At 45.2% G+C, this 24,160-nt stretch overlaps 1 protein-coding gene across 1 annotated transcript; it reads left to right on the top strand.

Annotated features, from left to right (window-relative positions):
• The first annotated feature begins 5,061 nt into the window (after positions 1 to 5,061).
• On the top strand, positions 5,062 to 6,009 carry LOC123364604 (olfactory receptor 52E4-like). Its single transcript, XM_045006852.1, has one exon. The coding sequence runs from the start codon at positions 5,062 to 5,064 to the stop codon at positions 6,007 to 6,009; it is 948 nt and encodes a 315-aa protein (XP_044862787.1).
• The last annotated feature ends 18,151 nt before the right edge of the window (positions 6,010 to 24,160 follow it).

Here is a 24,160-nt window from a genome sequence, read left to right as displayed (position 1 = left end):
ACGAGCACATGCTAACCTAAGCATATATTTGGCCCTTTTGTCTAACAACAGCGGTAACATTCTTGACTCTGCACAGTTTTGTGGGTCAGTTCTTGTGACACTTTTTGCACCCTAGGGGGTGCACCGATGTATTGTGCCTCCCTTGTAGCCAGTTCCATGGAGACAGCAATATCAACAGCCTTCTGTAATGTAAGCTGAGCCTCTGTCAGTAGGCGCTTCCGTATAGCTTCACTGCAGAGGCCACACACTAACCTGTCACGCAGGGCATCATTTAACATCTCTTTAAATTCACAGTGTTCTGCTAGCTTTTTTAAAATGGCTACAAATTGTACAACTGTTTCATCTTCCTTTTGGTCTCTTTTGTGGAACCTATATCTTTCAGCAATTACCAGTGGTTTTGGGGAGAAATGAGACCCCAGGATTTCCACAATGTCACTGTAAGATTTAGTCTCAGGCTTAACAGGGTGTAGCAAGCTGCGTAGCAGAGAGTAGGTTTTAGCCCCTACAACAGTTAAGAATATTGGCACCTTCTTTGCTTCTGTAATGTCATTTGCAATACCAAAAAGCTCAAAACGCTCAGTATACACATGCCACTGCTCTGTATTCTCATCAAAAGGCTCCAGGGGCCTGGTCAGAGTAGCCATGATTTTTAGTTTCACTTTCACAGTCAGTGCAAACAAGCAGCTTTTTTTCTTTGTTTGGTCTTTACCTTGACTTCTACTTCCTTCTGTTACTGGAGCAGCACCAGGATCCCACCCTCGTCGCCAGTGTTATATCCTTGGGGCAGCCGGTGTAGGAAGCAATCACTTGAGGCCAGAGAGCAGACAGCTAACCAAAACCTCCAATTTATTTACAGATACAGAGAGCTCACTCAGCCGGTTGAAACTGGCTGAGCTATCCCTTAATAGTCTAACTCAGTTGCCATAGTAACAAAACCCATGACAACCAAATACACAACATTAGGCGTCCAAACACCACTAACTCTCTTGGTGAAAACCAAAACAAAGAAGTCATTAAACACCTCTGCTATTTCCACATTTTTTATTGTTTTTTCTTCTTCGTTTAGTATCAAACCTACCCTGTCCTTGGTCTTCTGCTTGATTCTAAGGAATTTGTAGAATGTTTTCTTGTTACCCTCTATGTCTCCACCTAGTTTGATCTAGTTTTGTGCCCTGGCCTTTCTCATTTTGCCCCCTACATACATGTGTTATTTGTTTATATTCCTCCTTTGTTATTTGACCTTGTTTCCACTTTTTGTTGGATCCTTTTTTGTTTTTTAGATCATTCAAGATCTCCTGGATAAGCCACTGTGGTCCCATGCCATACTTCCTCTCTTTCCTACACAGTGAGATAGTTTGCTCTTGTGCCATTACTAATGTCTCTCTGAAAAAATACCTGTCTTCTATTGTTTTTCCCGTTAGACTTCATTCCTTAGACTCGTGAACTCTATCATTTCACAATCACTTTCCCCCAAGTTGCCTTCCACTTTCAAATTCTCAACCAGTTCCTCCTTATATGTCAAAATCAGGTATACAACAGCATCTGTCCTAGTTGCTTTCTCCAGCTTCTGCAACAAAAAATTGTCTCCAATACATTCCAAGAACTTGTTGGATAATCTGTGCTCTGGTGTAGACAGCATGAGATGAATTCTTCCATCAACCTAGCTACCACCTCTCGGGGATTTCCTGTGCTCAGGGAGAACCCCTTTCCATCCCTGTAATTAGTGTCTATATTGAAGCACTATGGCAGCACATCTGTGGCATTTTAAGTGTAAACAACCCTTCAATCAGATCTTCCAGAAAATCATCCAGTCTGGATCTGCCAACATGGGGAATTGGAGAATCCAACACTTCCCTTCTCAGTGTGTCCCAATGTTCAGGGCCGGCTCTGGCTTTTTTGCCGCCCCAAGCAAACAAACCTGCGGGCCGGCCGGAGTGGCGAAGGGGGCGGGGGGACAAAATAACCTGCGGGGCAGATGGAGCACAGGTGCAGGGGGACTCCCAGCCCTGCAGATGTGCCCTGGGCAGCGGGGGGCAGAGAGAGCAGGGGGCAGCCAGGGCTTCCTTCAGCGGGGCACCCGCCATGCCGCCTGCCAGGAGGGCTCTGCGGTGCTCCGGTGGGCGGGCAGGGAAGGACGCGGGCTGCCCTGCAGAGCTTGCTACAGACCTGGCACCGCTCCCAGCAGGGCGCGCCTCTCCTCTGCGCTGCCGCCCCCTACAGGGCGGCTGGAGCAGCGAAGCAAAAAGAAAAAAACTTGCAGGGGCGGCCGAAGAGACGAAGCAAAAAAAAAAAAGATTGGGCGGAAGCCGCCCCTTGGAATCTGCCGCCCCAAGCATGAGCTTGCTTGGCTGGTGCCTGGAGCCGGCCCTGACAATGTTTAATCACCCTCAGTGCTAAATATTTGGCCCTAATTTCTAGCTGGAATATGCCTGGCTTCAGCTTCCAGCCCTTTGATCTTGCTCAGCCTTTCTCTGGTAGATTATAGAGCCCATTATTATCCATGGTTTCCTCCCCATGAAAGTCTCCGCTTGATCATCTTTTTGATAAGTTAAAGAGATACACACCTTCATGTCTAACAATCCGGCTTTTTCTCTATCCTCCAATCATTTTTGTTGCTCTTTTCTGCCCCGTCTCTAAGTTTTCAACATCTTTTTTTTCAAATGTGAACCCCAGAACTGGATGCAGTTTGTTTCACCAATCCCATGTGCAGAGGTAAAATCCTTCCCCTGCGCCAACTCACCACTCCCTGTTTATGCATCTGAGAACCACATCATCCCTTTATGCTACAGTGTCCCGCTCTACACTCATGATGAGTTCGTTGTCCACAATGCCCCCTAAATCCTTTTCAGAGTCCTTGGGTTCCATTATACAGGGCCCTTGGGTTCCATTATACAGAGTCTGTGGGTCGGGCCTGCATTGCCTGTTCTGGGAGGATCATTTCACATTTGCCTGTATTAAAACATTTTGTTTACATGGGACCCACTTTCCAAATGCTCCCATCTTTGCGTTCAATCTTTGGGTCATCTGCACATTTTATCTGCAGTGATTTTCTATTTCCTTCCAGATCATTGATGAAAATATTGAATAGCATCCGGCCTAGAACTGATCCCTACAGAACCCCACTACAAAGAGCCACATTTACTAACAAAGGCCTATTGACTACAGCTTTCTGAGATCCATCAGTTAACCAGCCTTCAGTCCATGTTTTACATGATATTGCAGAGTGTTAATATTATTAACTCAATATTTTCCCCTTCTAAATGAAATGCCTCTGAGAAATCAAGGTGTGCTGCATCTGCATTGTTCCCTTGATCAATCAATGTGTACTCTCATAAAAGGATGAAATCAGGTTTATTTGACAAGACCTGTTTTGCATAAACTCTGTTGGTGACTGGCATTACTTGCATTTCTAGATTTTTTTAACTAATCCCATACCAGCTCTTCCATTGTTTCTTAATCTTGCAAATTCTTTTATAAAAAAAACTTTCTCATTTTTTTTTAATACTTTACATTTAACACAGGAATTGACATAAAACTTTTCTAGGATTTCTCTTGTTGTTAACATACTTAATAACCTCCTTTTTGTGATCCAGAGCCCTGCCAAACATGGAGTTTTCCCTGATGTCTTAACGTCCCTGATCAATTTTCATAACTTCCGAACTCTATTCTTAGCTATCTATTTTCCCTTTCTATACTTTGTTAAATATTGTCAAGTATCAGAGGGGTAGCCGTGTTGGTCTGGTTCTGTAGAAGCAGCAAAGAGTCCTGTGGCACCTTATAGACTAACAGACGTTTTGCAGCATGAGCTTTCGTGGGTGAATACCCACTTCGTCAGATGCAAGTGCACTTGCATCTGAAGAAGTGGGTATTCACCCACGAAAGCTCATGCTGCAAAACGTCTGTTAGTCTATAAGGTGCCACAGGACTCTTTGCTGTTGTTATATATTGTTTCCCCACTCCCAACTGCTGCCTTCACTTTCCCACTGAACTGGGTTTTACCCAAAGTTGCTCACTTTGTTGACTGTGGAATCATGAGTTTTCCATTATCTAATAAACTGTTATCAAAGAATCACTAATTTTCATTCATATTTTTCTGTCTAAATTTTTCCTCCCAGTCAATTTTGTTGACAATTTTCCTCAGCTTTGGGGAATTAGTCCTCTTGGAGCACTAAGTGTCTATCGACAGTACTGGTTGGAAACTGTCCATTTGAATGTCAATCAGTTTCCTTTTTTATTTTCCTCTCGTATGTCATATGTCCTCATCTTTGCCCCTTGTGTAAACTAAAGAGTCCCTGACTATTCTATCTGTTTGCATATGGCAGCCTTCCCCATTCTTAAAGCCTGTCTTGGAAATCCCTTTTATATATGCTATATCCTTAATAGAGACTGGGTGACAAAAAATAAGCACATTCCCAAATATGTTATGCTCCATCCCATATCTTAGGGATCTGAACAGTCTTTTGTTTTGTCCACTGCTGCGAATGAGCAGGTGTTTCTGTTGAGCTGCTGTCAATGGGGCCCAGGTCTTTTCCCTGAGGTATGTTCTAGTTGGGATGTTTCTCTCAGCACATGTCTTCCCAAAAGTTTGTTTTTTTCCACTCTCAGATTACGAGCAACTGGATGAATGGAGAACTCACTACAGTATGGACTCACTATCCTGGCTCTCATTGCATAAAGGAGCAATGATAGATAACCAGTATCCACACTTGCGTTTCCTGTTGGTCCCTCTTCAGGTTCCCCCACCACAAAGTGTAGGAACTATTAGCTCAGGGAGCACCATAAAATATGGAATTAGATTGAGTAGGGTCATTGTTCAAAGTTATTTTCTCTGAATAATAAAAATGTAATTTTTCAGTGTGTGACGAGCGATCAATCTGCTTCTCCCATGGGAACAGTCTCCACTACTGCATGCAGTGTCTCCTATTAATGTTCTCTCCATTCAGGCATTTCTACTGTGACCATCACCCAAGAACGTGGGAACACAGAGAAAGTCAGGGAAACATACAGTACATGGAGGAGACACCCTTATGCCTCAGAGTTGAACACCTTCTCCCTTACGCCATGTCAGATTTTAACAGAACCGATTTCACCAACCCCTCCACCTTCATCCTGCTGGGCATTCCTGGCCTAGAGGCAGCCTATACCTGGATCTCCATTCCCTTCTGTGCCATGTACGCCATAGCCGTCTTGGGGAACTTCACCATCCTGTTCATTGTGAAGAGGGAGCCGAGCCTCCATGAGCCCATGTTCTATTTCCTCTGCATGCTGGCTGTCACGGACCTGGTCATGTCCACATCCACCGTACCGAAAATGCTGAGCATCTTCTGGTTCAATTCCACAGAGATCAGTTTCAGTGCCTGCCTCACCCAGATGTACTTTGTTCACTCCTTCTCAGTGATGGAGTCTGGGATCCTCGTGGCCATGGCTTTTGATCGCTGTGTGGCCATCTGCCATCCCCTGAGATATTCCATGATCCTGAAAAACTCTGTTGTGGCCAAGATAGGCCTGGCCGTGGTGCTGCGAAGTGGCATACTCACATTACCCTATCCCTTCCTGGCAAGGCAGTGGCCATACTGCAGAACCAACATCATCCCCCACTCCTACTGTGGGCATATGGCTGTAGTGAAGCTGGCTTGCGCTGACATCAGCATCAGTAGTTACTATGGGCTGTTTGATCTTTTCTCTGAGAATGGAATGGACGTGGTTTTTATCACCGTGTCCTATACTCTGATCCTCCGGGCCATCTTCCGCCTCCCCACAAAGGATGCCCGGCTCAAAACTTTTGGGACCTGCATCTCTCATCTTTGTGCCATCTTTGCTTTGTACATACCAGATTTCTTCTCCTCTCTTACGCAGCGGTTTGGCCAGAATGTGCCCCAGCACTTCCTTGTTCTCATTGTCAATGTTTACCTGCTGGTGCCCCCTGTGCTACACCCCATCATTTACGGGGTGAGGACCAAACAGATCCGTGGCAGGCTGCTCCAGCTCTTTACTCATAAAGAGACTTAAATGTTTCCTCCTTGTGCTCTGGCTCTCAGATTGAGCTCTGTGCAGAGCTGGTGATGTGGCCACTTCCCTGAATCTCTTACTGGATGGACAGCTGCGACCCAGTCGTCTCTAAAATCAATGTGTTCTCACATCTTATGGCAAGTCACTTAAGGACACTGGTTAGTGTTAATATTTTAATATTTATTCTTACTTTGTTACTAACTCTGTGGAGAGAGAAGCACCATCAGGACTCCTGGGATCTATCTCAGCTCTGAGAGGGGGTGGGGTATAGTGGGTTACAGCAGGAGGCAGATACATGTGGAGTCTAAAGAAGATGATCAGAATGGCCATACTGGGTAAAAGCCTCAGTCTTTAACGAGGCTAATGAGGAGCTTAGGGATAATGGTAGGATGACAAATGGGAATGAGGATATGGAGGTAGATATTACCACATCCGAGGTAGAAGCCAAACTCGAACAGCTTAATCAGACTAAATTGGGGGGCCCAGATAATCTTCATCCAAGAATATTAAAGGAACTGGCACATGAAATTGCAAGCCCATTAGCAAGAATGTCTTCTGAGAGTGCCCAGTGCCAGGTGCTTCAGAGGAAATGAACAGAACATGGCAATCAGCATGTGGTGCATCTCAGCAGAAGCCCTGAATCCAGACTGCTTAGCTTCAGCTAGCAGGAGTTCAAGCCTCCAGCCCAGTAGGAGCTGCTGGGGAAGGGAAGACCCCAAGGTGGAATGGGAGAAGAAGCCCTGAGCTCAGGCTGCCCTGAGACCGAGCTGCAGGGGGAGAGAAGCCCTACTCACCTTTGTATCTTCCATACTGCTCCCACCCAGGGTTTTTCTCATTTCCCCTGTTCTTGGACGAATCTCAGGGGGTCATTTTTTTGTCTCCCCTCCCTGACCGTTTAGGGGCTGCTCTCCTCCCTTCAGCTCTCTTTCCCTTTCTGGAGATAGAGACAGGCTGTGCATCACCATCAGTACAGACGAAGCACCGTGGGCTACAGGGTCGTAACGGGGCCCCAGTCTGAGGATTATTATAGTTCAACAACAACATCCCGCACTGTGCTGCGGGATGAGCTTCACCATTTTATGGTGGACACTTGCAATTTCAAGGGTAAGGTGAAGCTCCCGCTCCAGCACTGGGGAGACTTCCAGCTCATCTTCTGGGCCACATGTTCTGTTTCAGAGGAGGGATAGCTCAGTGGTTTTAGCATTGGTCTGCTAAATGTAGAGTTGTGAGTTCAATCCTGGAGGGGGCCACTTAGGGATTTGGGGCAAAATCAGTACTTGGTCTTGCTAGTGAATGCAGGGGGCTGGACTCAATGACTTTTCAGGGTCCCTTCCAGTTCTATGAGATAGGTATATCTCCATATATTAAATTAATCTGGAGGCAGGACATCCTGGTCTGCTAGTGGGCCTGTAACCTCTGTCACAAGCCCTTCAGGTTGGTCAGCGATTGTTGCAAGGCCAGCTGGGGATCCTTCTCAGCCTGCAGAATGAAGCCAACCATCTTTTCAACATTGAACATCAGAGGCTGTTGGGTGGGTCTCCACAGTTGCCAGGTGCTCTCCTTCCTTTATGATGTAGGGGACTCTGTGGTTTGCCTGCAGGAAACTCACAAGGATCCATCCACTAGTTGTCGACTGGAGTGGTATATTTTAGATACCTCAGCACTCATTTGGCTGGGGTGGCAACCCTGTTCTCCCCAACCTACAGACTGAGATGCTGGGAGTTGCTGAGATCGTCCCAGGTCACCTGCTGCACTCCAGGCCTGTGTGGACGGGTTGACATTGCATCTGTTCAATGTCTACCCCACCCCCCTGGAATGCAGTTCAATTAAAAAAGTTCTAGCCTTCCAATTGGCTCTTTTGGTCAGGTGCCAACTCACTTCCTTTTCGACTTTCATCTCAGTGAGATTTTTTACCATTTACAGGTAAAGCAAGTACAGAACAGCTACTAAGAGGGATATTATAGCCAACTGGCTGGCAGGGTCCATAAAAGGGAGCTACCCCCCTTCAGTTATAATGCATATAATGCAAATCAGTGAATATAATAAAGGCAAGCTAACCCACTGGGCTACAATCTGGGGTCCAGGGCAGCCCGGGGGGCGGCAAGAGAGGTAATTGGGGCCCCCACAAGAGCTTTTCGGAAGCCCTGGAAATATCTCGCCTGATGCATCCCAAGACTGCATTAGCTTTTTTAATGTCCATATCACATTGGCAGCTCATAGTCATCCTGTGATCAACCAATGCTCCGAGGTCCTTCTCCTCCTCTGTTACTTCCAACTGATGCATCTCCAGCTTATAACAATAATTCTTGTTTTTAATCCCTAAATGCATGACCTTGCACTTTTCACTATTAAATTTCATCCTATTACTATTATTCCAGTTTACAAGTTCATCCAGATTTCCCGGTCCTCCTCTGTATTGGCAATATCTCCCAGTTTTGTGTCATCCGCAAATTTTATTAGCACATGCCCACTTTTTGTGCCAAGATCAGTAATAAAAAGATTAAATGAGATTGGTCCCAAAACTGATCCTCGAGGAACTCCACTAATAACCTCCCTCCAGCCTGACAGTTCACCTTTCAGTATGACTCGTTGTAGTCTCCCCTTTAACCAGTTCCTTATCCACCTTTCAATGTTCATATTGATCCCCATCTTTTCCAATTTAGCTAATAATTCCCCATGTGGAACCGAATCGAATGCCAAAGTAAATTAGATCCACTGCATTTCCTTTGTCTAAAAAATATGTTACCTTCTCAAAGAAGGAGATCAGGTTGGTTTTGCATGATCTACATTTTATAAAACCATGTTGTAATTTGTCCCAATGACCATTGACCTCAATGTCCTTAACTACTTTCACTTTCAAATTGTTTTCCAAGACCTTGCATACTACAAATGTCAAACTAATAGGCCTGTAGTTGCCTGGATGTTCAAGTTTGGCTTCTACCTCGGATGTGGTAATATCTACCTCCATATCCTCATTCCCATTTGTCATCCTACCATTATCCCTAAGCTCCTCATTAGCCTCGTTAAAGACTGAGGCAAAGTATTTGTTTAGATATTGGGCCATGCCTAGATTATCCTTAACCTCCACTCCATCCTCAGTGCTTAGTGGTCCCACTTCTTCTTTCTTCGTTTTCTTGTTATTTACTATTGGTTTTAATTCCCTTTTCAAGGTCCAACTCCACATGGCTTTTGGCCTTTCTCACTTTATCCTACATGTTCTGACTTCAATAAGGTAGCTTTCCTTGCTAATCCCTCCCATCTTCCATTCCTTGTAGGCTTTCTGCTTGTCTTAATCACCTCTATGAGATGCTTGCTCATCCAGCTTGGTCTACAACTCCTGCCTATGATTTTTTCCCCCTTTCTTGGGATTCAGGCTTCTGATAGTTTCTGCAACTTTGACTTGAAGTAATTTCAGGCCTTCTCCATCTTTAGATCCCCAAGTTCTTCAATCCAATCCAGTTCCCTAATTTCCTTAATTTTTTAAAGTTAGCCCTTTTGAAATCAAAACCCCTAGTCCCAGATCTATTTCTGTTTATCCTTCCATTTAGTTTAAATTGAATTAGTTCATGATTGCTCAAAACAAGGTTGTCCCCTACAACCATTTCTTCTCTGAGGTCCTCACTACTCACCAAAACCAAATCTAAAATGTCATCCCCTCTTGTTGGTTCAGCAACTACTTGGTGAAGGAATCCATCAGCTATTGCATCTAGGAAAATCTGAACTGATGTAGACACAGGGAGGTAGGGTTAACCTCGCCCCCCCCCCTTGAATTGAAGGAGTTGAGCAGGTATAAAATCTGCTACAATGCTGAACAGCACTGCTCCCAGTACAGAACCCTGGGGGACACCACTGTTTACCTCTTTAAATTTTCAGCACAGAGCATCACAGAGCTCATCATATATGATACTCAAGCTGTGTTGCAGGTAACAGCTCCATCTGGGTCTAGGGCTTGCGCTGTGAACAGGACTCAGGCTCCTGACCTCCATAAATGGTGCCTCTTTCCAGCTGCTCAGGAGCTGGGATGGAAGCGATTGCTGTCTGACAAGGAGAATGCCTGCAGGTACAAGGTGGCCACAGGTCTGTTTGCTTTAACCATTATGTGCGCGGAAAGCGAGAAACTGGAAACAGAGTGGGCCCAAGGGGGAGCTCTCGGAAGGGTGTGCTGAAAGAATTGGAGAGTCTGGGGGATCCAGGCCAAAATTAGTCTCAGGGACTTGGAGCTTGGTGCACAGTCTCTGCTCCCAGATGGAGGTGCTAGAATGGAAGCTGCATCCCGAGAGTGGGCCTTTAAATGCAAAACCAGAGAAGGCCTGAATATTGCTCCAAATCAAAATCACATGGGTCCAGTGAATGGGACCCAAACACAGCCACTTGGCAGGTTTCCAGCCACAAGAGCTGGAGCGGGGCTGTGACTGCAAACGTGGAGCTGCTTCACAGATTCTACTGGACTGTGAGTGGAAGGGGAGTGGATCTGGGCAGGGAGACGTCCACAAGACATTGTCTTCAACCAAATATGGCTCCTCTGCACTCAGTGTTTTCCCAACTGCTCTGGTTCCAGGACTTATCCAGCTGGGCCCCCCTGAAGGAAATTTTTCCTGAACCAGGCAGTGCTGGTTTCGGGTCAGGGAGAGGATTTCTCTTCTCCCTTGGAAAGTGCTCCCTGGAATGGAAGAGGCAGGAAGTCCCTATTTTTGTGGGTTTCATCCCATCTCTCTCCATTCACTGAGGTCCATCTCTCCCTTTCCTTTGTAATTCAACCCCTCGCCTCGCCAGATGCCTCTCACTCTCTGCCAATTCTTTTCTACATCCCACGCTAGGTGCCAGTTACAAACACTCTAGGGGCTGGTATTCCATTGACTTCAGTGGCCATTTCAGGTGCAGCACTGGGAATCGCTGCATCTGAGAGTTGATCTGGCTGAGCAAGAAGCCGTGCACATTAGGCCGGTTATTCACCCAGGTAAAACGAAGTCCCTGGTCATTACCATCAAGCAGACTATAACTTGAAACTGTAACCTGATTGGTATTAACCTGTCAGGAGAGATTTCTGAGCACGTGGAAGGCTGCTTGAGATGTGGCGCTTGGAGAGCAACAGCTGTTTCCCTGTTCACTTCTGCAGCCTTTGTGGGGATGTCGTGGCATCAGGCTTGCTGTAAAGCTGCAAGTCTATAGAGCTGAGGAAGGCTGAGCACTCGGGCCTGACATTTTCAATGCTCCTGGTCTCCAGCAGCTGCTCCAAATCAAGGGGCAGCACAAGATTAGGAGTGAGGATACATTGAACCCACAACTGCCCCCATCAGCTGTGTCAGTTTTGGCAGCTTTCTTGCTGGGGACACATTACTAGATTACATGATCAGCAAATTCTGAAGTGGACCTAGCAAGGAATGCAGTTAAATGGCCAGCAATCACCTGGGCGCCAAAAGCTTCGGTAGCACAACAAGACAGACCCTGCGTGACTATGCAACCAGACCCCCTTAAGCAACTTCCCAGTGGTCGATCGGGGCAGCACTCAATTTTCAAGGAGGCTACATTCCTTTGGGATTTCCCATGAAGATGATGATGACTGAGAGGACGAATGGCTCTCCATATACTCTGGGAAAAGGTTTGTTAATCCAGTAATGTGTGTGAGTCTGAGGTCTGACAAACAGAAAGTGCAGGTGACTGTCACTGAACAAGAATTATAAGGGACATTTTTAAGGGATCACCTATTACATGTGAGATGAGTAATGGGGAAAACACTCTTTCATTTTCCTTTGCTCTGTACCTCTGATTGTTTTTCTCCTTTATTACATACCAGAATGTAGTCTTTTTCAAGACATTGATGAATATCTTTGTAGCCTATAGGACTAACCTGCTTGCATATATATAGATATCTTTTTTATTTGATGTATTGTATTAGGTTTATAGATTTGTATTAAAGTAAGTTTGGCTGTAATGCAAGAGACCTACAGGCCATATCCTGTATGTTAAGCTAAAGCAAAGTTAGCATATCTAGATTAAGACCTTTTATTGAGAAAGCAAAGCGGACCTATATCTTGTTACCTAAATAGATGAGTACCCATGCCTATGTCTATGACCTTTTATTTAGACCAATAGACAATGACAAATGGCATGGGGGGGTTTCCCACAGACTTAACAAGTACACCACAAAGACTGATGTGCGTACATACCTGTCATCAATACGCACATACATACTAGCCTATGGGGTAAGTGTACCCTAACATTTCTGTGGTGAGGAATGAAATTTGGGCATAAGAGGAAGAAGGTCCGGCATTTGCCCTATAAAAGAGGCAACCACCTCAATAGAGGATCTCCATATATCTCAATTTTCTTACTAGCTTTAGATCTCCATTTTTCTCTCTATCTCCATTTCTCACTTACTTCTTCCACTCTATCTAGCTATGATGACTGCTACTATTTGTAGGCTAAACTTGTTCTTCTTAAACTTTAAGTTTCAAGGGAACTAGGCTAAGCTTGGTTTCTCTAATTTTTATTCTTTGTTTATTAGGTTTTGATTTAAGTTTAAGATAGTCAAGTAAACCCTAGTCAGCTTTAAACAGCTCTTAGCATTTTCTAAGCACTGCATCCCTCACACAAGAATTGAGAAACCCGAACCGCAAGGCTGGTCCTGTGTCTCTTACCACCAGGTTGTCAAGGAAGGGTGTGAGTATATTAACCAAAGCTTTGTTGCATATAATACTATATTCTCATATGTATCTTTAGAATAGCAGTAATGCAATTGTAACTTTGTAACTCTTCAGTATTTTACCGTTTACTTACTATTATTGATTTTAATAAAAAGTCTTTAAGGCTCTATCTGTCTCAGTGTGAGCTTCCTGTCATACCCCCAAGGGTCCTTTATAAATTCTGTGGAGCCTGATTCAGGACAAGAACAAACAGATTGCCGAGCCTAAACCCATATTAATTATTATTATTATTATTATGAACATCAAATAAAATTACATTAATAAACTAAATTCCCATATTATCCAAATTAATATTATCAGCACACCCTAAATCAGAAGCTTATATAGAAATAGAAAATTGTATCTCAGAGAGATCTAGTTCAATAGACATATTGCTGTGACACTCTGTACCCCAAAGCAAGACCCTGGCACCCCCATATTCCTCACTGTTATATTATTTCAATAAATCTTTTACAAAATATGTCACGTGAGGTGTCTATGGAAAAGTTGTGGTTGGCTGAACATGATTATCTTATTTGTATGCACTTCTCATTTTTATAACTGAAATTATGAATATTGACTCTGTATCTGTATTTCAAATGTGTTTGCTCCTGTGGTAGCTCCCAAATGGTAGTTTATATCCAGTCTACCTAGCACATTGTCAATGCACTGTTCACGTTTGTGACCCATCAATGTACACAATGGATGATGGAAGAAGCTTGTCCCCACCTGATGGACTTTTCTGGGGAGATGCTTGCCAAGATATGGCTAATGGCTCCTTCTATGACCCATCAAAACATACAAGGGCATGTGATTAGCTCCTGTGACGCTGGACTCCATCTTGTGTCTGTACTTTTCCATTCACTGTGCTTTGGGCTTCATTTGGAGGAATGAAGTTCCCTCCACATGGCAGAAGCTGTTAAAAGTGGAAGTGACATCACCACTTGGTCTCACTCCTTACAACTCAACACCTGAAAACAGGGTTAGAGGAAGAAAACTTTGACGAAGGAGATGTTATATACAGGTCTGTCGCATCTTACGTGCATTTAACATGCGCGATTTCAGCTTTACGCGGTCGGCAAAAACAACAAAAAAAGAGAAAAATAACAATTTAAATACTGTTTCTGTAGTGCGGGTGATTCCGCCCACTATTCAACTCAATGTAATTTTGACTATACGCGGTTTTCACTTTACGCGCTAACCGCGGAATGGAACCCCCGCGTAAGATGAGACTCACCTGTACACTTATTGCTAATAATAACTTAAAATCTGTATTTCTGAACTTAATACATCTGTTTTATATTTTTTTGCCTAAAACAATGTGTTTTTTAAAGTGTAAAGGGAAATCTGCTCAGGAACAGGGGCTGGTGAACAGCTCGTTGTTCTGAGTGAGACTTGCAGTTCATTCGCTGGTGTAGAGATTTTAATGAAACTTGAATGTAGAGGCTGGAGTGCCAGTTTGTTATTTTCTGTTTGCATATTTCAGGAAAGGGAAGGAAGTACAGAAAAGCAGCACGATCAGTGAAAATAGGGAAACAATGGTGAAATTGGAGCTATTCAGATTGCAGGCAGTAGAAAAAGAAAAAGAACCTAGGGGAAGTTTGGAGCTGACACAGGCAGAGGCTGCCAGAGAGGAGTCTGAACACAGGAGGGCTATTGAACTAAAACAACAAGAAATTGAGAAGAAAGAGGGAGAGTTGAAACACCAATTGGATTTGCTGAAAAAGCAGAACCAGAAACTCTTTACTCCACTGATTTTCACCTCTCCAAAAATCCGCAAATGGGAACAGTGAGGCAGGTGATATAGCTGAATACTTCAGTACCTTTGAGAGGCTTTGTGTGATTCATAAGATTCCTGATGACCGGAAGATGCCCACTTTAATTGCAAAGTTAACTGGTAAAGCTGTGGCTATATTCAATAAAATGCCAATTGAGGATTCTTTAGATTATTGTAAATCCAGAAGAATGGTTTGGAAACAATTTCAGATTACCCCTGAAACATGTAGATGGAAATGTAGGCATTTAGCGGAGACGGGGAGTCCTCACACGGAGCCAGAGGGGGAGATACACTCTGTGAACCCTAGTGGGCAGAGCCAGGACATGCTGACCCCTCCCACTGGAAGTCAGAGGGTGGAACAGGAATTATAAAGGGCGGGTCTGGGGGCTCTGTTAGGCTGAAGCCACCGAAGGAGACAGACGCCTCCTGCCCTCTCCTGAGTGTGGATCCCCACTGAGCTGGCTACAGGACTGGCCAGAGCTTTGGAGCCACCCCCTGACCAAGGCTCCACTGGGACTGGCTCTGGCCTGCTACTCAGATGAATCAGAGAAACCCCTAGAGACCCAGGTACCAACCGACGGGAAAGTAGCAAGTGGCCTGGGGCAGCAAACCCTGTGGCCAGCGATCCAGTCAGCGAGTTTCGGGTGGATTCCCAGCCGACCCAGTGGCGGAATTCTACACCACTGTTAGAGCAGGGACGCATCCCCATACCCCTGCCACTACACCCCTGGGGTAGCAGTCCCCCCTCTGCATGCTACTGAGCCTGCAATTGTCGACCATCCGATGGAGCTAGGATTTCCAACCCTCTTTCTGCTCAGCCCTGTATTTGTACAAAGTGGAACAGCTCCAGAGTGAGAGCTTGTGAGCCCCAAGCAAAATAACCATTTTCCTGCTGCTCAGGGCACTCACGTGGGATTTGGGAAACCTGTTGTCAGGCTTCCTTCCCCATTCTGAACTCTGGGGTACAGCTGTGGGGACCCACATGAAAGCCCCCTAAGCTTATTTCTACCCGCTTAGGTTAAAACCTGGTACACTGCCACCACCAAGTGATTTAACAAAGAACAGGGAAAGGACCACTTGGAGTTCCTCTTCCCCCCAAATATCCCCCCAAGCCCTTACACCCCCTTTCCTGGGGAGGCTAGAGAGTAATATCCTAACCAATTGGTTACAAAGTGATAAAAGACCCAAACCCCTGGGTCTTGGGACAACGGGAAAATCAGTCTGGTTCTTAAAAGAAGGATTTTATTAAAAAGAAAAAAAAATCATCTCTGTAAAATCAGGATAGAAAGTAACTTTATAGGGTAATCAGATTCAAAGAGCACAAAGGAACCCCTTCTAGCCTTAGGTTCAAAGTTACAACAAAACAGGGACAAACCTCCCTGTAGCAAAGGGAAAATTCACAAGTTGAGAAAACAAAGATAAACTAACACGCCTTGCCTGGCTGTTACTTACAAGTTTGAATTATGAGAGACTTGTTCAGAAAGTTTTGGAGAACATGGATTGATATCTGGTCCCTCTTAGTCCCAAGAGTGAACAACCCCCAAAACAAAGAGCACAAACACTAGCCTCCCCCCACCAAGACTTGAAAGTATCTTGTCCCCTTATTGGTCCTTTGGGTCAGGTGTCAGCCAAGTTACCTGAGCTTCTTAACCCTTTACAGGTAAAAGGATTTTGGTGCCTCTGGCCAGGAGGGATTTTATAGTATTGTACTCAGGAGGGCTGTTCCCTTCCCTTTATAGTTATGACAAGGCCTGAACCATAGACTTTTTGCTGCCCACCCTGACTGAGGACTTGGGGAGCCATAGACCCCTTACTACCCACCCTGACTGAGGGCCAGGGGCTCAGAACTGACTGCTTGCTGCTCAGCCCTGACTACAGGCCCAAGCCATAGACTCTTTGCTGCCCTGCCCTGATGAAGGGTTTGGGCTCATAACTTTTTGCTCCTTTGCCCTGATTGCTGGCTAGAAACCCTGCCCGGCCTGCTGTCCAGAGACACGGGCTCTAGGTTGCCTGGGAAATTCCCTAACTGTGGGTGACACCAAGCGGTGTAATGAGGCAGAGTGGCCTTCCACTGCAAAGCTACTACAAGGAATCTTCTATGGGGGGCTGGGATGAGTAATGTGGAACAAGTAAACAAACTGAAAGATCTGATGGGAACCTGTGTAAGGAGAAAAGGTGTTACAGGTTTGAAGGAATGTTTCATCTTTTTGCTCAGGAGTGTTTCTTAAAAATATGTACAGATGCTGTAAAACAGTCTCTATGGGACAAAAAAGGTGAAAACTATGGATGAGATGGCTTCTCCAGAAGTTGATTCCGAGCAGACACGAGCATCTATTGTGAATAAACCACAGTTTAATTTTCTTGGAAAGCAGGGCTCTCTTTTACCCCATTCCTCTAATCCTTGACTCAAATCTCCTGTAAAATCAGAAGGGTCCAGCAGGTTCTACCATTGTAATTCCACTGACCACATGAGGAATAAATGCCCTGTGCTGGAAGGAAGCAGGCAGCATGGAAGCCATGTGAATGCTGCGATCCCGAGCACAGAAGCTCCTCAGTCACCTGTCACTGATCATTCTGGGTTTGTAAAATTATCCTGTACACAATCACATATGAGGCACACCAAGGATGTTAGCATTAATTGCAGGGAAAACTTTAGGTGGGAAGATACAGGGGCAGAAGTTTTTGAGGTTAGCAGGGTATAGAGGAAGAAGGTGACACACTGCCAGGACAGATGGCAGAGCATCTAGTAGAGGAGGTCAAAAAATCCTTGTGCCTTCGGCTCAAGTGCAAATAAAAATATGTGTTGGGAAGCTGCATTATCAGTGTGGGTAGTACACGCGTGGCCAACCTGAGCCTGACAAGGAGCTAGAATTTACCAACGTACCTTGCCAAAGATCCACAATAATACATCAGCAGCTCCCCCATCATCCCTGTCTCTGCTCCCAGCTGTTTTGTGGGGTGCAGGAGGCTCTGGGGAGGGGGAGGAGCGAGGGTATGGCAGGCTCAGGAGGGGGCGGGAAGGGGGAAGCGGGGGCAGAGCCTGTGGCAGAGCGAGGGGTTGAGCAGTGAGCACCCCCCTGGCACATTGGAAAGTTGGAACCTGTAACTCCAGCCCAGGAGTTGGTGCCTCCACAATTAACTGCATATTAACTCCTGAAGAGCCGCATGTGGCTCCGGAGCCAGAGGTTGGCCACCCCTGGGGTAGTAGACAATAACCCTATTGAAATGCTAATTGGTAATGACATTTTTCATGTCGCTTAGGCTGTTAAAGTGTCTGCCTACAACAAGGATTGTTCTGCTGGAACCTCAGAGGGAAAGGGGGAATGTCCCAGGAGCTGCTGAAGGAATGAGACTGAGCGTACTTGATTCCTCTGCAGCAGCGGGAAGCTGCAGGGTCCCAAGAGCTGAGGTGGTTGAGACCAGCTCCTGCACTGCTGCTGAAGGCAGAGTCTCCTCAGGGAGGGAGAAGTGTGTATTACCTGTCAGGGAGAAAATGTCCAGATTACAGCTAAACGAGAGGTATATCCATTGCTAGGAAGCATGGGAAGATGTGTCCCAGAAGGGAGAACAGAGAAGGGTGATGGAATGCAAGAAATCGCTGGGGAGGTGGGTGAGACTTCCTTTAACACTGCAGCAGTAGGAGGCAACAGCACCTCAGGAAGGGCGGGGGTGGAGAGCCTCTCAGTGAGACAGCTGTCCAGTCTGTTAGCTGTGAGCCCTTCACAACTGAACAGGGGACAGGTCCCACCCTAGAGAGCCAAGGGGTATGTGTTTTGGGGAGGGGGCAGAGGGGGAATCTGGGAAAGGAATAGTGGGAGTACAGGAGTGTCTCCTCACTGGTCACTTGGGAGATGATGCCCAGGACAGAATGGCTGATTCAGCATCTGTGCATCCAGGCACTCAGCCTGTGGCTCAAGTTTTGAGAGGGGACTGTGTCACTGGCCTCCTGGAGGGGATCAGTCACACAACTGACCTCTTGGGGATAGAGGGAGGGGTGACAGAGGGTACCCCAATCCAGCTCTATGGTGTGCTTGTGGAAATGAACTGTCTCTTTAGAATCATAGAATCACAGAAAATTCAAAGTGACCTCAAGAGGTATCTAGTTGACTTCAATGCTCAAAATAGGACCAACACCAACTAAATCATCTCAGCCAGGGCTTTGTTAATCCAGGCCTTAAAAACATCCAAGAATGGTGATTCCATCATCTCCTTAGGTAACCCATTCCAGTGCTTCACCACCCTCCTAGTGAGATAGTGTTTCCTAATATCCAACCTAAACCTCCTCCTCTGCAACTTGAGACTGTTACTTCTCATTCTGTCATCTGCCACCACTGAAAACAGCCAAGCTCCATCCTCTTTGGAACCCCGCTCCAAGTAATTGAAGGATGTTATCAAATCTCCCCTAACTCTTTTCTTCTGCAGACTAAACAAGCCAAGTTCTCTCAGTCTCTCCTCATAAGTCATGTGCCCCAACTCGCTGATCATTTTTGTTGCCATCTACTGGACTCTCTCCTATTTGTTCACACCTTTCTGTAGTGTGGAGGCTGAAAACTAGACACAATACTCCAGACGTGGCCTCACCAGTGACAATTGGGGGGGGGGGATAGCTCAGTGGTTTGATCATTGGCCTGCTAAACCCAGGGTTGTGAATTCAATCCTTGAGGGGGCTATTTAGGGAACTTGGGTAAAAATCTGTCTGGGGGTTAGTCGGCCTCTGAGCAAAGGGTTGGACTAGATGACCTACTGAGGTCCCTTCTAACCATGATATTCTATATTTAGAGGGGAATAATCACTTCCCTTGATCTGCTGACAATGCTCCAACCCTAATGCAGCCCAATATGCAGTAGCCTTCTCAGTAACAAGGACACACTGTTGACTCATATCCAGCTTCTCATATCCTGTAATCCCCAGCTCCTTTTCTGCAGAAATACTGCTTAGCCACTCTGTCCCCAGCCTCGAGCAGTGCATGGGAGTCTTCTATTCTAATTTCAGGATTCTGCACTTGTCCTTGTTGAACATCATCGGATTTCTTCTGGCCCAATCTTCCAATTAGTCTAGGTCACTCTGGACTCTATCTCTACCCTTCCAGAATATCTACCTCTAAACCCAGCTTTAAGAGAGGATGTAGATCTGACTGAATAAATTGTTGTCTGTGAAAATGCTAATGACCCACCTGACAGAAGGGGGGGAGGAACTTCTCTGGGCTGGGAAGACACAGAAAGAGGCCATGAAAGAGCTGCTGGTAGAAGGCACAACGCTTTGCCCAGAGAGCACAGATCACCGTCACAACCCTCTAGGAAAAGTGTTTGGAGTGGGGATCACAGGGAAACCCCAGGAGGGGAGAGTGGACTTTTTCCATGGACATAACTCTGGGGCGGGAAGCAGCTTCAGTGAGGGCTGGACAACATGCAAAGTGCTCTTACATCTTTAAATGATCAGAGCCTTGAATACCAAGTACTCAGTGATGACCTTGAACTGAGATTCCTGAGATACTTGGTATCGAAGGTTCTGGTGAGGTAAGGATGTAAGGGCACTTTGCATGTTGGCTAGCCCTCACTGAAGCTGCTTCCCAACCCAGGGTTATGCCCATGGAAAAAGTCCACTATATATACAGTGATTTATATATCCATTTAATATGTTATAGGACATTGAGGCAGCAAAAGAAACAACACCAGCTGGACTGATATAAAATGGTGTAAGAATTGAAGGAAATGGCACCCCTTGGCTCATGGCAGCCCACCCTGGATTTTCTCTTTGCAATTGTGTGGGTAGAAGTCCTAGGAAACAAAGGCAAAGAACTGATGATGCGACGGAATGGACTATAAATGGTTGCCTATGATTTCCACAAACTCTCCTGCAGTGAACTAACGGGGGAGGTGTGATATTCTGTCCCCAAACAACCCCCTGGCAGCCCCATATTTACCATGGTGATATGATTATGGTGTGATTTTTATAAAGTATATAAAATATGTGATGTATTTGTATACATGTATCATTTTTGTACCTAATGTTCTGAAAGCAGGAAGGGCATGTGACCAGCTCCTGTATTCTGGACTCCATTTTGCAGCTGTTCTTTTCCAGTAACTGTCCTGGGGGCTTTTGCTTGGGAAAATGAAGCTCCCTCTACATGGCAGAAACTATAAAATGTGGAAGTGACATCATCACTTGGCCTCACTCCCCAAACCATTCAACACGAAAGACGTTAGAACCTGGGACTGAACTGGGGCTGTGGTCCCAGGCTGAAGGGATTTCTAGCCTGTGCATGGAAGATTGGTGGATTGTTTGTACCATCAGGGTGAGACACTGTTTGATTCAAAGTCTAAATGTAAAAGGGAAATCTGCTCAGGCTGATGTATTGTCCTCTCCACGTTCAGGGAGGGGCAGACTGGGAAATGAACATATAGCTATGTAAACACAAGACGTGAGAGGATTCAGCTTGTTTCAGACTCACAGTGTGAGTGGGGGCCCAGATTGGTCTGCCCCAGGGAATTCCTTTCCCCCTCCGCCCCAGTGAACAGGCCCTGCAAGACCATAAGTCCATTTTCCTGTTGTCATGTGGTCACTTACTGACAGAGAGACCCTGGTTGTGGAAGGGAAGTCAGGACACTTGGGTTCTGTCAGTCCGTGTCTGTGTGGCCATGGACAGGTCATGTGTCCCCGTGCCTCAGTTTACCTATCAATGAAATGTGGATGGTTTATAGTGTCTTTCCTTTGCTAGGTGTTTTGAAGATCCATCAATGAAAGGTCCTGCACAGTCTGATGATAGTTACTGATGAGAAGTATTGATCTCTGATCCCTTAGCAACAGCCCCATGTGATTGCTGTAAACGCTTGTGTCGCCTCTTGTCAAGTTTCTCCAGATCTCTGTCTACTATCTACCCATCTATCCTGAGAATTAGGCATTATCACTAATTTTCTTTATCATCAACTATAATTTTTAAATACATACACACAAACATACAGGGCAGCCAATTCCTCTCTGACTCAGCACAGAGCCCATGAGTTCTCATCTCCCTTTGGGAAGGTTCCTTAATTGCTGTTTACTCCTAAAGCTGGATAATTAGCACAGAAGTGGAGACATGCTTGTCTATAGCCTGTTTACACTCAGATCCTCCTTTCTCCTCTAGAGGCTGAGAGAACTCCACTGGGATTACACAGAGCTATATTAGAAACTGTGCACACCGTTTGTCGGCTGTCAGCGTGGGATGCTGCTGTTGGGTTCAGAGAGGTGTGGGTCACGGATACCTGAGATGGATTCCTAAGGAGGACACTTCGATCACAGAATTCACAGGTACCATCTCTTGCTGAGAACCCTCACCTGATTGACAAACCCTGTCCAACATTGGTGTGGTGGGATAGAGAGTAAGCCTGTGGTGCTCTCCGCTCTGCACAACCATGACACATCCCAGGGCCCTTTGCCATAAGTGATGAGTTTGCTAAAGAATCACTGGCCAAAATCTCACTCTTTTCTGTGCACCCCTGCTCATCTCACCTGATGGACTCCAGCCCCATGGTGGTGCATTTCAGTGGCAGAGTGAATTCTTCAGGCTGAAAGATGTTAGTAGATGTGTAATACAAGGCCAAATTCTGAGACCATGGCACTTACTTTGCTCAGGCCCCAGTGAGGCAAAACTCCCCTTGGAGCAAGAACTGAGTACAGACGTCAGGAGCCAACCGTGTGTTAATGCACAGACACTCCTCTTGCATTTCAGGGCTCTGTCTATTTATGGGGCAGAGGGACAGGGGGGTGTTACCTGACTTTTATCTGCTGCAAAGCATGGAGTTGCTAGGGTTCCTCACTAGAACAATGAGAATTTTTCAACATGGGTAACATATACTTTCTATTAGCTTCATTCAAGAAGTCAGCTAACCTGTTATGTACGAAACGTTCAAAAAAAAATCTGCTCAAAGCAGACACCCAGAATGGGAAATTTCAGTGCAAACACCTGAAATGTGGCAAATTTATACGCAACTGGAAATGAGGTCTTCTAATGGAAGGTGTCAGAGAAACTTAGCTAAAAGTGATGCTACCAGCACCACATAAAATGGACAATCCATTTGTGATTCCCATTCTTCTATGCTCTGCACTCCACTAATGTCAGTAGCAAGGAGTTCTACAGGGCAAATATGAATTATGTTAGCAATTACCTTTTCTCAATTTTATATGTTCAGACTTTCAATTTAACTAAATATTCCCTTTTTTTGTTATGAGACACATTAAATAGAAATGCCTGATCTACTTTCTTTATCAATAGATCCATAGGGTTTAAGGTCAGAAGGGACCATTTGAGAATTCAGTCTGACCTGCTATAAAACACAGGCCCTAGCTGTCCTTTGGGTTCACAGGTTTGTTTTGTCCTAGTCATCTAAGACTGATGCCTATTCACACATCTTTGGAAAATCTCCACAGAAGGAGCTCCCATGACTTATCTGGGAGTCTGTTCCGTTGGCCTCTTGTCCTTAAAGTTAGGAAGATTTTCCTGAAATTTAATTTAAATCTGCTATGCTGGAATTTCAACCCATTGCCTATTGCCCTGCTCTTTTGTGGTAAGACAGAAAAACTTTCCTCCACCTTTTTATGGCAGCATTTCAAGTGTTTGAAAACCACTATCCTGTCCCCCAGTAATCTCCTCTTTTCCAAGTAAACATCCTGGTTTCTTAGGTTTTCTCATACAGTTTGCATTTTATCCCTTGCATAACATTTGTTACTTGTCTATGGATCCTTTCTAGATTCTCTACATCCTTTCTATACAAAATTTGACACATTTGACACATTTGTGCAAAATTTGTGCAAAATTTGTGCAAAATTTGTGCAAAAGTTGACACATTTCTCCAACTAACACCTAGCTCACACCTAGTAGAGGAATACTATCTCGGACCATGACTTGCATGTTATAATTCTGCTAGTATAACAAAACATAGTATTTGCCTTTTTTGAAATATTTTTCCTAATGTCCAACCTAAACCACTCTTGCTGGAGTTTAAGTCCATTGCTCCTTGTCTTCTCTTCAGAGCTTAAGGAGAAAAGTTTTTGTCCCTCCTTGTAACAACATTTTCGGTATTTGAAAACTGTTATCATGTCCCCCTTCAGTCTTCTTTTATTCAGACTAAACAAACCTAGCTCTTTCAGTCTTCCCTCATAGGTCATGTTTTCAAAAACCCTAATCATCCCTTTCTCCAGTTTTTCCAGATCATTTTGAATGTTTATCCGATTCTGAAAAAGCTTGCAACCCCTCCCAACATAAGAACATAAGAACATAAGAACAGCTGTACTGGGTCAGACCAAAGGTCCATCTAGCCCAGTATCTGTCTACCGACAGTGGCCAATGCCAGGTGCCCCAGAGGGAGTGAACCTAACAGGCAACGATCAAGTGATCTTCCTCCTGCCATCCATCTCCATCCTCTGATGAACAGAGGCTAGGGACCCCATTCTTACCCATCCTGGCTAATAGCCATTGATAGACTTAGCCACCATGAAATTATCCAGTTCCCTTTTAAAAATTGTTATAGTCCTAGCCTTCACAACCTCCTCAGGTAAGGAGTTCCACAGGTTGACTGTGCGCTGCGTGAAGAAGAACTTCCTTTTATTTGTTTTAAACCTGTTGCCTATTAATTTCATTTGGTGACCCCTAGTTCTTGTATTATGGGAATAAGTAAAAAGCTTTTCCTTATCCACTTTCTCCACACCACTC

Source organism: Mauremys mutica, chromosome 1 (assembly GCF_020497125.1).
Source record: "Mauremys mutica isolate MM-2020 ecotype Southern chromosome 1, ASM2049712v1, whole genome shotgun sequence".
Lineage (NCBI taxonomy): Eukaryota > Metazoa > Chordata > Testudines > Geoemydidae > Mauremys > Mauremys mutica.
The sequence above is the reverse complement of the archived record's forward strand: the minus strand, read 5'-3'. Positions and strand labels throughout refer to the sequence as shown.

Excerpts from the sequence above, each read along its gene's own strand:
- LOC123364604 (XM_045006852.1), top strand. The coding sequence starts at position 5,062 with ATGTCAGATTTTAACAGAACCGATTTCACCAACCCCTCCACCTTCATC.